Source organism: Myodes glareolus, chromosome 17 (genome assembly GCF_982192425.1).
Source record: "Myodes glareolus chromosome 17, mMyoGla1.1, whole genome shotgun sequence".
NCBI classification, from domain to species: Eukaryota; Metazoa; Chordata; class Mammalia; order Rodentia; family Cricetidae; genus Myodes; species Myodes glareolus.
In genome coordinates this window covers 264,926-278,958 of record NC_142042.1, presented here as the reverse complement: position 1 = coordinate 278,958, position 14,033 = coordinate 264,926, and the positions used below count along the sequence as shown (strand labels likewise).

The 14,033-nt window shown below is 36.8% G+C and overlaps 1 protein-coding gene across 1 annotated transcript in view; it reads left to right on the top strand.

Annotated features, from left to right (window-relative positions):
* Rpe65 (retinoid isomerohydrolase RPE65) overlaps positions 1 to 13,489 on the top strand; it is a 29,526-nt gene extending 16,037 nt beyond the window's left edge. The window contains exons 14-15 of the mRNA XM_085677485.2: positions 1,166 to 1,328; positions 12,013 to 13,489. Coding sequence (XP_085533611.1) covers positions 1,166 to 1,317 — 152 coding nt within the window. The 3' untranslated portion in view covers positions 1,318 to 1,328; positions 12,013 to 13,489. The remainder of the gene's footprint in view (positions 1 to 1,165; positions 1,329 to 12,012) is intronic.
* The last annotated feature ends 544 nt before the right edge of the window (positions 13,490 to 14,033 follow it).

The window sequence follows — 14,033 nt, the reverse complement described above, 5'->3', positions numbered from 1 at the left end:
CCACAGCAAAACACCTTTTGCGTCACACTGGAACTTTCAATGGAAGTGATGAGAAAACATTTGTGACAGCAATAATTATTGTGACAGCAATAATTCTAGGTATTTGCCTTTCCTAACCAAAATATATTTTGACAAAGTAGTAGAGTTATAGAAGACAAATAGAATATTCTAGCAGATCAATGAATGCATAGCTCTGGAACTCTAGTGGTTTTTTTGTTTGTTTCTTTGTTTTAGTAAGTTTGGGCTAAGAAAGAATTCAAAGCCTCAGCATATAATTGAGCAACTGCAATACATATCCACAATCTCAATTAGGCATTAATGGTAGGAGCACGGAGAGCTAGGTCAGTGACTCAGAACATTGACTGCTCTTGTGAAATCTGGGTTCAACTCCCTTTGCCCACATTATAGACCACAACCAGCTATAATTTGAGTTTTCCAGTATCCTCTTCTGGCATCTATGAGCACCATACATATAGATAAGTCCACAGACATTTATACAGGCAAAACACTCATACACATAAAAACAAGATGACTTTTAAAAATTAATGCAGATATAGGGAAATATATTATACTCTACAAGATTAATATATTAACATATGAAAAAGTGTAGAAGAATGAAATAAATAAGGGATCATTTTCTGATAAATAGTTTGTACAGTCATAATGCTCATTCTAAAGTATAAAAGGTATGCTTTTATTTTGTCTGGAAGAATTAACTTACATATAGGTCTTAAAAATTATAATTAAGACACACCCTTTTGCTTTAAAAGTTTTAAAGCATACATTTTTACTTTGTCATACTTTTTGTAGTAAATAGAACAAAGACTATAGTATTATGTTACAGATAAGAACATAGATCCATTAACTTAGTCAACATTGATGAGTTTCTACTTTGATCTAATAATTGTAGTAAGATGCTGTGGTTGCAGCTGTAAGAGACAAAGACAAGATCCTTCCTTTTCTGGGGTGGTCCTAGTCTAGGAAGGAGCATTTTAGAGAACTCTTTCAAGTGGTCACACAGCCAGGTAATTGAAGAGCCAGAACAAGCTAAGTCACATAGTTTTCTATATTTGATAATGCAATACCATCTTACTATCTACATAATTTTAATGACAGATAATCTTAAGACCTGATTTCAAAATTTCAAAATGGCCTTAATTAACAGGTGTAGTTCTGAGCGTGGTGGTGAGTCCTGGAGCAGGACAAAAGCCTGCATACCTCCTGATTCTGAATGCCAAAGACTTCAGTGAAGTTGCAAGGGCTGAAGTGGAGACTAATATCCCTGTTACCTTCCATGGAGTGTTCAAAAGATCATGAACATATTCCAGGTCAGCAAAAATGACTGTGTGGGTAAAGTCACTTCTTGCCAGGCTGAAAATCTTAGTCCAATCTCTGGAGTCTACACAGTGAAAGGATAGAACTTATTCCTGAAATTTGTCCTTTGACCTCTACACACACTCATGCGCGTGTGCGTGCGTGCGCGCGCGCACACACACACACACACACACACACACCATGGCATGTAAATTTCCATATGCAATAAATAAATGTAAATTTTAATTAAAAAATAAAAACATTAACATTTTCTAGCAAGACATGTTTCTAATGACAAAACCAAGAAGGTCAATTAGCTCCAAATCTGTCATCAAATTCTGCTCTAGCTTGAGATTTATCATGGTTTTAAGTTGAAAGTGTACAAAATTTTTCAGTACTTTTCAGAAATTACTGAGTTAAGCAAGTATTTCTTTAAAAATTAAGTGCTTATTTATAAGATGATATGTTTTCTGTGAGATAGACAAACTGAAAAATTATTTGAAGCATTTAGTAATCAAATAAGAAAAATGTAAACTTTTAAACCTGCCTATTCTATAATAACAGTTGCCTTTAGAACACTATCTGCCTATATATTTCACATTATTGTCTACTATTTAAGAATCAAAATCTTGTATACTTGATTTGTATGTATCATTGCTCAGTCAAGGAAGAGAAAGTATACTGACTGTCAAAGTAAACATTTTTCTTAGACCTGGGAATGTCATTCAGAACTATACAGCAATTGTGTGTGTGTGTGTGTGTGTGTGTGTGTATGTGTGTGTGTGTGTGTGTGTAATTGCTAAAGAATTTTCAAAGTCATCAACTTTAAATTTCTTATTCCATAAGTTCATACTTTATTTTATTGTATTTAATGTAATCAACACTTTTATCTGATTTTTTTCAATCAGAAAACCTGTGTATCACTAAGGACCCCATCAAATAACGTCTCAAAAATTAAATTAACTATTAAAGGCATAAGCCATTAATATGATAGTGTATTAGGGTTCTCTGAAGAAACAAAATTGATAGAATTAACCAATATATATGGAAAAGTAAGGGAAATTAGCAAATAGACTAAATTAATTAAAGAAATTTTCTTTTAAGGTAAAACTATCTACTTGAGAGACTGAGAGAACCATGACCTTTCTAACAAAAAAAAATCTGTTTTAAGGAGAAAAATTTCAGTTAAGTTAGTATAACTCTACCTGATAATAACAGTTATATTTAAAATAACATCTGCTTATAGATAAGGTCTTCTTTTTCTATTTTGAGTATCTTATATTCACTTTAGCCAATAAGGAAAAGACAATGAAACTTCTGATGTTCAAGAGGTTATTGATGGCTGAGTGTAAACCTGTAAACCTATCACTTGGGAAGCTGAGGTAAATGGATCACAAATTGAAGTAAAATCTAGCATATATAGTGAATTTAAGGGTAATTGGTCTATATAGCAAGACCCTATATTAAAATAAAGAGACAGACAGAGAGAGAGGAAGAAAAAATAAGAAAGGAAAAAGGTAGGAAGGAAGGAAGGAGTAATTAGTAACTGTAAACAGTCTTGACAAAATCTCTTGTACTACATTATAGAGTAGAAAATGCAGGCATCAGAGAGAATCCATATTCTAAAATCCTATTGCACTATGACCTCAATACTCTAAAATTATATTAAGTAACAAAATACAATGCTTTCTTATAGTGGCCTGATAGGAAGTGTGTGGTGGTTTGAATAGGAATGGCTCCCATATGAATTTTTGGTCATTAGGGAGTGATGCTACTTGAGAGAGAACAGGAGGTGTGACTTTAATGGAGTGTACATGCCATTGTTGGAGTAGGTATGGCCTAGTTGGAGGAAGTATGTCACTGAGGGTGGGCTTTGGAGTTTCAGAGGCCCAAGCCAGGCCCAGTCACTCTCTCTATCTTCCTGCTACCTGCAAATCTAGATGTAGAACTCTCAACTACCTCTGGAACAACATGTCTGACAACCATACTTCCCTCCTTTCATTACAATCTTGGACTAAACCTCTGAAACTGTAAGCCAGCCCCAATTCAATGTTTTCTTTCATAAGAGTTGTCCCAGTCATGCTGTATGTTCAGAGTAGTAGAATATTGACTAAGACAGGAAGAATCTAGACACATTCTCTGAAGAATACAAAATCTATTAAAATTTAATATTCATGGGCTGGAGAGATGGCTCAGTGGTTAAGAGCATTGCCTGCTCTTCCAAAGGTCCCGAGTTCAATTCCCAGCAACCACATGATGGCTCACAACCATCTATAATGGGGTCTGGCGCCCTCTTCTGGCCTGTAGGCATACACATAGACAGAATATTGTATACTAAATAAATAAATAAATAAATTGTTTTTTAAAAAATTTAATATTCATGGGAAATAAACTCTGAAAGCTGACACAAAGAAATTAACACTTATGGGGTACCTGCTATGAACTAAACTCCTTCCTCCTACATTTGTGATATAAAAATGAGACGGTGATGCTTAGTTACTCTCTTAAAGAATAACAAAACTGTTCATGCAATGGTGGCGTACACTTTTAATCCCAGCACTTGAGAGGCAGAGGCAGGTGGATTTCTGTGAGTTCAAGGTCAGCCTAGTCTACAAGAGCTCGTTTCAGAACAGGTTCCAAAGCAACATAGAGAAACCCTGTCTCAAAAAAAGAAATAATAATAATGATGATATTAATAAAAATGTTGAGTAAAATCTGCATTGAAATAAGACACATTCTCCTAAAATATTTGGTTTTTAGTAAAACCAAAAATATTCTAATTAATTTAAATTTTTACTTTAAATAAAACCACTATTATACCACTTACTTAGTCACCAAGTCTAAGTACAGATAAAAATTGTAACTGCTCACTAAATCTTACAATCTATTTATGAGTTCAAAGCATTCTTTTTTTTTTTGAGACAGGGTTTCTCTGTGTAACAGTTCCAGCTGTCCTGGAACTATCTCTTATAGATTAGGCTGACCTTAAACTTACAAAGATCCACCTGCTTCTGCCTCAGAAGTGCTTGGATTAAAGACGTGTGCTATAACATGGAGGGGCCTGGTTGTTGGGGTATCTGTCCCACCCAGTACCCCACATCCAGCAAGCCCCAAAGAAAATCACACAGAGGACTCCATAAGATTATAAACTGATTGGCCCATTAGCTCAGGCTACATATTAGCTCTTATAACTTATGTTAGCCCATTATTTTTATCTATGTTAGCCACACAGCTCAGTATCTTTCTCAGCGGGGAAGCTTACATCTTGCCTCTCCGGTGGTCTGGGCAGAACTGTGGAGGGAGCTTCCTGCTTCCCAGAATACTCCTGTTCTCATCACCATGCCTCTACTTCCTTTCTGGTTGACCCGCCTATACTTCCTGCCTAGCCAATCAACATTTATTTAAAATATGATTGACAGAATACAGACAATTCTCCCACACCACTTCCCCCTATTTTTCTTAAACAAAGGGAAATATTCATATCCCATTTTTTGGGAATGTGGGAGGAGTATTCCAGGCTACTTTCTGCTGGTTGGGGGCACTGATAATCTTATGGGAACCTAAAGAAAATTTAGAATTATCATCAAGTCCTGACTGGAGTATCCTGTGAGTCTTGATCATCTCAGGCAGCAGTCTTGAATCTATTCTGGATGTAGACATCTGGACCATTTGTTTGTACCAGAGATTTCTCAGGTGGTCTTCCTTGATCAAACTGAATTTTTCTTATCTCAGAATGAATCCACAGCCTCTTATTTCCTGTGGAAACAAAAACAAAATCTCTTCTCCAAAGTAGCATATGTTTTGACTTCAAGTTTGGAGTAAAGATATTTTCAGAATACCTATCTTGGATTAATTCAGCAGCATTTATAAGCAAATATCTTTTAGCAACTGTTGCTCTTTCCTCAGCATTCAAACAATTTAAAGAGAGCATAGTAGCATACAGTATCAAAATTTTCTGTATATTTTCCATTTTTAAGTGCTTTACTTTAACCTCTATTTCTTTTAGTTTTACTTTTACTTTTTTTGAGACAGGTTCTCTGTATATCTTTGTTCTGGAATAACTCTGTAGACTAGGCTGTCCTTGAACTCACAGAGATCCATCTATCTCTGCCTCCCCAGTGCTGGGATTAAAAGTGTCTGCCACCACACCTTGAATTCACAGAGGTCTGTCTGCCTCTGCTTCCCAAACTCTGGGATTAAAGGCGTATGCTACCACACCTTGAAGTCACAGAGATCAATCTACCTCTGTCCCTTGAAGTCACAGAGGTCAATCTACCTCTGCTTCCCAAGTGTTGGGATTAAAGGTGTACCACCACACCCAACTACTCTCTTTCTTTCTTTACTTTAAGAACTTTAACCTTTAGCCTGTATATATTTTTAACACATAGTAAACCATTTAGAGGTTTTCTTCATCTTTGAATCTATCTTTACTGTATATCTCTCTCTTTTTCTGATCACATGAGCCCTTAATTTACTAAGCAATATTGGTAGAACTAAAGTCGTGGCTTTGACAGCTAATCCAACCCATTTCTTAGCTTTCTAAGATTTCAGCCTCATGATAGAGGTACTGGCCAGAGCCTTGTTCACTGTCACAACTCTATGCCATTTCAAGGTCCCTGCCAGCAAGCAAGTTGCAACACTCAAATGCTCTCTCTGTAGCTGACCTCCTGCCTCAAAGAGTCAGAGTTTGCCCTGGCAAGATGGCCCAGAAAGCCAGCATTTTAAAACTGCATAGCTTTCCCTCTATGGCTGAAAACCGAAAAGCATGCGTTCAGCTTTTCCTCAACACAGTTTAAGTGTTTAGTGGCAGGACCTCTTAAAAGAGCGGCAAGCTAAGTCAGGAAGCCTCTCTTAAATGAGAGCACTTGCTTGCCTCTAACAAACAGAGCAGACCCGGGAAATTTCCCAGACAACAACCCTCTGAGAGATCAGGAAAGGAGTCTAGGAGCCAGAAGCAAAGCCGGGAACCAGAGGGGGGGGGCAGCCACTGCTTTTTTTAAAGAGAGAGAGACCACGCCCCAGTGGGCTGGTATCTCAGTAGCTATTGGCTGAAGGAGCAGAAGGAGCTCACGCAGCAGTGTGCCACAACTGCCTGGCATAGTCCAAACCCTTCTTGAATAATAGCTTCCCTACTCCAACTATTTTATTGTGCTTGTTCTCTGCAAAGTTGTTCACATACACTGTGTGCCCTTATTTTGAAGTAAAGATTGAAGCTCAGCAAAATTAAACAGACTGGCTAAGTTTCCATACCATACAAATAATATTTAAAGGCATGAAACAAAATTAAACAGGAAAAAAAATAAACTGAAAGTTTTGAAGACTGAACACGATCCCTCTCACTTCAATCCTGACTCACCAAGACATTTCAAAAGAGTAGTGGGGCAAGTCAGGGATATGAGGAGCTCACAAGAAAGAACAGACAAAAATATAAGCAGAACAATCAAAGTAAGAGTTATAGAGCCATGGAATTTTTTAAAAATGTGTCCAATTATGTCAAAAGCTATAATAAGCCAAATGAGAAAAGGTCTAATCATAGGTCCAACGAAGAAAGAAAGGGAAACTGAAAACACAGAGCACCAAAAATGTCTTAAAAGTTCTTTTCCATAAAGGACAGATGAGGAATAAGATGGCAGTGAGGTAGTTGAGGCAGACATACTCTAAAAAGCTTTTATTTTTACTTATATAATTAGGATAATAAACCATGAGGGAAAAGAAGTGTTGGGGGATAATATCAAATAGGCAAGAGAAGATGGGACCTTGATGCTTTCTTGACTGGTTTCACATTGGCTAGGATCTGGAAGTTGACAGTCCATATATTAATAATAATATTTAAGATAAGTTTTTGGAATTGAAGTGTAGGAAAATCAGAAATCACAGGGTGGACTGGTGTATTGTTGGTTGTGTTTTGTGAGAGTCCTATTAGAGAAAGGGGAAAAGTACAAAGTTACTACAAAAGTAGTAATTTTAAAATGGAATTCATGAATCTCATAGGGTTAATAGCCAGGAAATGATAAGGTCAAGGGAAGAACACAGAAATGTATGGTAGGGGGCTAGAGAGATGGCTCAGTGTTTAAGAGCACTGCCTGCTCTTCCAAAGGTCCTCAGTTCAATTCCCAGCAGCCACATGGTGGCTCACGACCATCTGTAATGAGGTCTGGTGCCCTCTTCTGGCCTGCCGGCATCCATGCAGATAGAATACTGTATACGAAAGAAAGAAAGAAAGAAAGAAAGAAAGAAAGAAAGAAAGAAAGAAAGGACCAAGGAAGGGTAGGAAAGAGAAAGTAAAGTTACTGCAATTAAGCATGTGCAATTATTTAAATGACTGCTGAGAGTCAGTAGAAATCCATAGGCACCGACACATGGTCGCAGACACACACACACACACACACACACACACACACACACACACACACACACAGACAGACAGACACAGAAAGAAAAAGAATAAAAGATGAGGGCTTAAAATGTAGGAAGAAGGGAGGTCACTTGTTGGTTCCAGGCCAGCCGGATAGCTTAGAATAGAAATAGTCACACAGAAACTATTTTAGTTAAACCACTGCTTTGCCAATTAGCTCTAGCTTCTTATTGGCTCTTATATATTAATTTAACCCATTTCTATTAATCTGTGTATTGCCACATGACTGTTGCTTGCCAGGTAAAGTTCCTTGTGTCTGTCTCTGGTAGCTTTATGGCTTCTATCTGATTTCACCCTTCTTTCTCCCAGCATTCAGTCCAGTCCTCCCTGCCTAGCTCTGTTCTGCCCCACCTTGCTCTGCTAAAGACCCAAAGCAGTTCTTTATTCATTAACAGGAATCACAGCAAACAGAGGGAAATCCCACATCACCTCCCCTTTTCTTTTTAAATAAAAAGGAAGGCTTTGACTTTAACATAGTAAAATTACATATAACAAAACAGGTATCAAGCAAGAATTGCAGTTACAATGTTTATATCTACTTTATCTTTTATCATAATTAACAAAAACTATATCAACTTTCTATCTATTTTTTAACTCCATCAAAGACTCCAGAAGGATATAATATTACCTAAGTAAATAGGAGGTACATTGTAAGCAACTTCCAAAACTCTAGAATTGACAGAGATATTTTACTGTTTGGACAGTCACCCAATGTTCTTCTGTACTGTAGGAGCACCTGCTACGGATCGGCTCAGGGGAGCCACTCAGACCATAAGGGAATCAGGGCGAAGGCACAGGAGAGATCAGGATACGGCGAGGAAAGTGACACACAGACACTCTCAATGTTTTTGAGACATGCTGTTGCGATTTACTTACTTCAGTGCAGGATTATATATTATTACAAAACAAAGGACTTGGCAAAGGCAAACATCATCAGATCATAAAATAGGAAAGAACGGCATAAAACAGTTTTTCAAAGAGAATCTTTAAAGATGCTTTGGCATGAGTACAAGGACTTTTGCTTTCTTACATTTGTAAAGTTACCCCTTCTTTTTTCTTGTTATTAGAGAGACCATTGTTCTTGAGTTAGCCCAACTTTAACAGCTTGTACCAGGTGGCTGACTTGGGCTCAGCTAAGTGACCTTGTGTGTGTGGGTGAGAAAGAAGAAGGCTACTATCTTCCTGGAAAACTTTCTGAGACTCATTTTGTACCATTAATCTCAACTCCTTTCCCTTCCCGACTCTCAGGGTCAGATGCTATAATTAGCCTAGGTTTTCTGGCCATAAGGAAGGTTGCATAGGCCTCTTGTTAAGTTGTACATAAATGCCTAATGCTGTTTCCCTGTAGAAGGCTTCTAAGGTTTTTTTCTGCTAAGATTAACTCCTTTTATTCCACATCATCAAGCAATCGTCCTAATGATGATTTTGGCAATTCCCAGAACTGGCTACTTTTTTAAGGCTTTAATTAATAGTGGAGCAGAATCCAAAAATGTCCTCAGCAGTCTTGTTTATATCCACAACTGCCTGGAATAGTCTGATCTGTTAGCAATATGTAAAGATCACAAAGAACACACAGACAAGGGAAAAGACACACATATGGCTCCAAGGACAGCCAGGTCGAGTCAGTACTAATGGCGACTCAGGTAGCATTACACCACAACTGGTTGCCAAGGGACCGCCTGGAACACACAGCTCCTTGAAGCACCAATCCCAATCCTGCCGGCAATATTTGCCCATCCAGTCAGCATTTCTGCTACACTGGCGAGACAGCCGTGGAGGTAGCAAGCACCCATCTTCAGCCTACAGGCCCATAGTATCCAGCAGACTTTTCCATCAAGCAGGAAATTTCAAAGACATTTCCACCTACATTAGCAGTATTTAGTCATTTTCTTCTGTGTCCTGCAGAATGTCTAACAGACTCTTTCATGAAGCAAGAACCCCAAAGGATTGTCTCTCCTTTAGAGAAGTTTAGCAGTCATTTCTCTGTGGATTATGCATGTCCAGTTCATCAAGCAGTCCAGGCAAGAGCAGTTTATTACCCAAATGGCTAACCAACTCCATAAGGAGCTTCTTTGATGCTCATCTTGAAGTAATTGGCGCTGCCAGGAGCAGATGTGTCTCATGTCATAAAAAGTCCTAACTTCTTAAAACATTTTAAATGCCATATTCTGAAGGTCTCTGAAAGATTCAAAGAATGCCTATCTAGCTAAAAAAATCTCTATATATCTAGAAAACCTAACTAGCATGACTACTAGTTTGACTATTATAGATGACTATCCATTAACCTATATTTCATAATTACACATTACATTTTTAAATGAGTTGGACAAACATAATACCGTAATCAAGATCAGAAATATATATACACAGTATAACAACATTGACCTTAAATTTGTATCAATAAAGCAAGATCCATACCAATGCAAAGTATCCATTTATATAGTATATCCCCCTTTAAATGTAAACAAATATTTGGGAATATGAGTGCCGTTCTGTCCAAACTTTTCCCTGCTGTTTATTGGGTAAAGTAATTTTCTTAGGGGTGTTCAAGATAACCTTTCAGGGTATCTTGTCTGTCAAACCATATTAGCTGGAATGAATACACAGGGTCTCATCCTTTGTAGAAACAAAAGAAGGACCTCTTTTTCAAAGCAATATATACTTAGACCCAAATTCTGAAGTCAAGATACATTTATGATATACATGCTAGTTTAGCTTAGCAGCCCATACAATGCATTGTCTCTCTGTACTTATCTCTTTCACAGTCAAAAAAATTCAAAGAAAACACAATATATACATTATTCAGATTCTCTGTGTATACTCCATCTTTACATGGCTTTTCTTACTCTTTTATTTTTAATATTTATTTTATTATCTTTACTCCTTTAATCTATGACTATCTGTACTCTCTCTTTAAAGACTTTGTTTTATTTTTTATAAACCATTTATTTCCTTTTTGGCTCTCTATTTCTTCTCTCTCCCAAGTCTACTTATATTTATCTAACATTGTGACCCATTTAGAGGTCTTTTATGTCTGAATCTGTCCTGTTGTGCATCTGTAATTCATTACTTTCCAGGAGCACTTCTTAAAATGCTAAGCACTTCTTAAGAACTTAAGCTGTGGCATTACTAGGGTACATACAGTACTTTCTTCTTGCTCTACACAGTCTAACATGGTGGAAGTTTGTTCACCGCCTCTGCAAGCCATACACATTGCCCTAGTTTTAGGCACAAAGTTGGTCCATGTTGCTACCAAGCAAGCCGTTGCTTACAAACTCCATCAAATGCTCTGTCTCCTTAAAGAGCCAGAGGTCACTCTGGCAGCATGGCCCAGAAAGCAGGCATTTTAAAACAACGTGACTTTTTTTCTGCTATAGCTGAGTCAGAAAAACCTCTCTTAAAGGAGCTATGGCATGTTGCCAGCAAACAGCAAGAAGCTGTGTTAAATTCGGTATTTTTGTGACTAGAAGCTCTCTCAGGTTTTTAAGTGGATTTTAGTTTTCCACATTGGTACCAATTTGTAGAAAGTAGGAGGCTTATTGGTTCCAGGCCACCCGATTAGCTTAACACAGAAATAATCACACAGAAACTCTATAAATTAAATTACTGCTTGGTCTATTAGCTCTAGCTTCTTATTGGCTAGCTCTTGCATATTAATTTAATCCATTTCTATTCATCTGCGCATTACCATGTGGCTGGGGTTTACCAGGTAAAGTTCCCATCATCTGTCTCCCGAAGCTCCATGGCTTCTCTCTGCCTCTGCCCTTCTTTCTCCTAGCATTCAGTCCAGTCCTCCCTGCCTAGCTCTGCTCTGCCGTCTTGCTCTGCTATAGGCTCAAAGCATTTCTCTATTCATTAACAGTAATCATAGCACACAGAGGGAAATCCCACATCATTAAAATGTCTGAGACACTGAGATTGGAACTGAGTGCTTTTCTGAAAGAGAAAAAAAATGGCAAGAAACAGTGGCCAGTTCCCATAATATAAAGGGTTCAGAAAAGAAACAGTCAGTAATTTCAAATGATTTTAAAGATTTAATACTATCAGGATATAGCTAAAGAAAACAAAAACTCAAATTGGAAGGGGCGTTTCCTGATGATTCTCAAGTGGGGAAAATAACAAAAAAACCCAACAATATTTAGATTCTTGTAAGTAAATAATGAGATAGATAAGGATGAGTGTTTAGTTATAAAGGTATTGTTGATACATAAAATTGGTGGAATGGTAATGAAGTTATGAGTGTTGGGAGAGAGATTCATTGTATCCTTTGGGTATCTTTCCAGAGACAGCATTGTTCAAGTTCTCACACTTGCCTTCCACTGATGGAGGTGAGGAATCTGAATGGATGGAGGCTTCCTCTGAAGACCCAAAAACTGTCATCAGTGTTGCTGATGGTGACTGTAGGAACTGTGCTTACACTATGACTGGATGCTCTTTTAATCACTTTCACAATCATCTGAAGAAGAGACAATTTTTCTGGCTTTGGTGTACCAGACCTTGTTCCACACCTTCTTCATTCATTATACTCAACTAACCCTCACAGTCACTCACTCTGTAGAGTAGGCATTTTTCATTTCTATTGGACTTGGTTCCCTTGTCTAACATGTCAGATGAGTAGATTAGTGTAGAACAAGTTCCCTAAAATCCATCTATTTACTAAGAGAGCCAAATCTAGGTCATAACTTGGTGGGATTTCTGACTTCACTATGTCTTTCCCAAATATAATATTATTAAAGTCAAACCTGCTTTTACCTTTGACTGTAGCACTATAGCTGAAAACAATGTTTCTACAGGCACATAATGATTGTTTCAGTCATCAAAGAATAATTTTATACTGTTTATAGTTGGGAAATAACTAAAATTCACATTTGTGGTGTACCATTTAAGATATATCACAACCGTTATCATAGATTAGAATTTGTCGCCAAACCACAGATGTTGTATATTTAGGGAAAACAACTGCATAGAGAAATGTAGTCACTATAGAGCCTGGGCTCAGCTAATGGCAAGATCTGTTGACTAGGAATATTTATTTTAAATCTATGCCACATTATTTACTATTCTAGAAAACAGTCACAGGGATCCCCGTTGGCCAAATGCAAATATTCACATTGTAAGAAGGAATAAACAAAGATAGACAGATAGATAGAGATAGATAGATAGATAGATAGATAGATAGATAGATAGATAGATAGATGCCAAAATACAATATAAGAACAAAAGAAGTAAAGAATACAACAAATTTTTATAGAGACGAGAAATGATGAAAACAGGACAATCTCTATAACAGCAGTTGACTGCAGCAAGAAAATCACAAAGGAATGATGGACAGAGTCATAAAATGTGACTAAGAATCTATAGTGCCACAGATAATGACATTAACCATTTACCAAGTTCCTCCTTATTGGCTCTGAAGAAGGATTCATTTCTGAAGATCTGCATAATTCTCCTCACCAACTACAGAGGTTTCTGCTATTTTTACTTTCTATAAAGGGTACTAAGGACCAGAAAACCTAAGCAACTTTTAAATGACAAAGCTTACTTGGACCAATAGTTCTAAATTCTGTTGCCTTCTTAACCTCCATAGAAGCATAAAGGACATTCTTCAGAGGAGACAATTAAGCTTTAATAGAAATTTTATCATGACTTTTTCTGAGCTATTCATTAGGAATAACACATCTTCCTACCACTAATAATGTTATTCAAAACTAGTTATTTCTAAGATTAAATAATAAGGATATTTGGATGTTATTTCATTGTTGGAGCTATTTAAAAATTATTAAATAAAAATTGAAAAATCAGTCAGAGTTGTTCACTGTAAGACTCTCTCAAAAAACATTAAATTACTCTTCAAGAGAAAAGAAATAACTTTTTGGTTGTTTATTTCTTCTTGACAACACAAGTTTGGTGTATTAATGACATAGAATAAATGTAGTATTTGTTAAAGGAACTAATACTAGAAGATTAAACTGATCTCAGATCAAAAATAAACACTTATTGTTCAAAAACTCTACATGCTCTTTTAAAGACAATACACACACACACATATGTATTTTATGCCATTAAAAATAAAGGCAATGATAGGCATAGTAAATTCATGAAGATAAAGCAGAAACATGGAGAAGAATCCAAGAAGAAATTGTAGGATATTTAAAATCTGGTTTTCCAATCATTTTAAGCCCATTACTAAGATGTGAGTTACAAACACCAACCTTACAAAATGAACGTAATAGCTCTAAACAAACTGACCTAGTTGTGTAGACCTGTAATTCAGCTCTTCAAGAAGCTATGCATAAGGATCCTA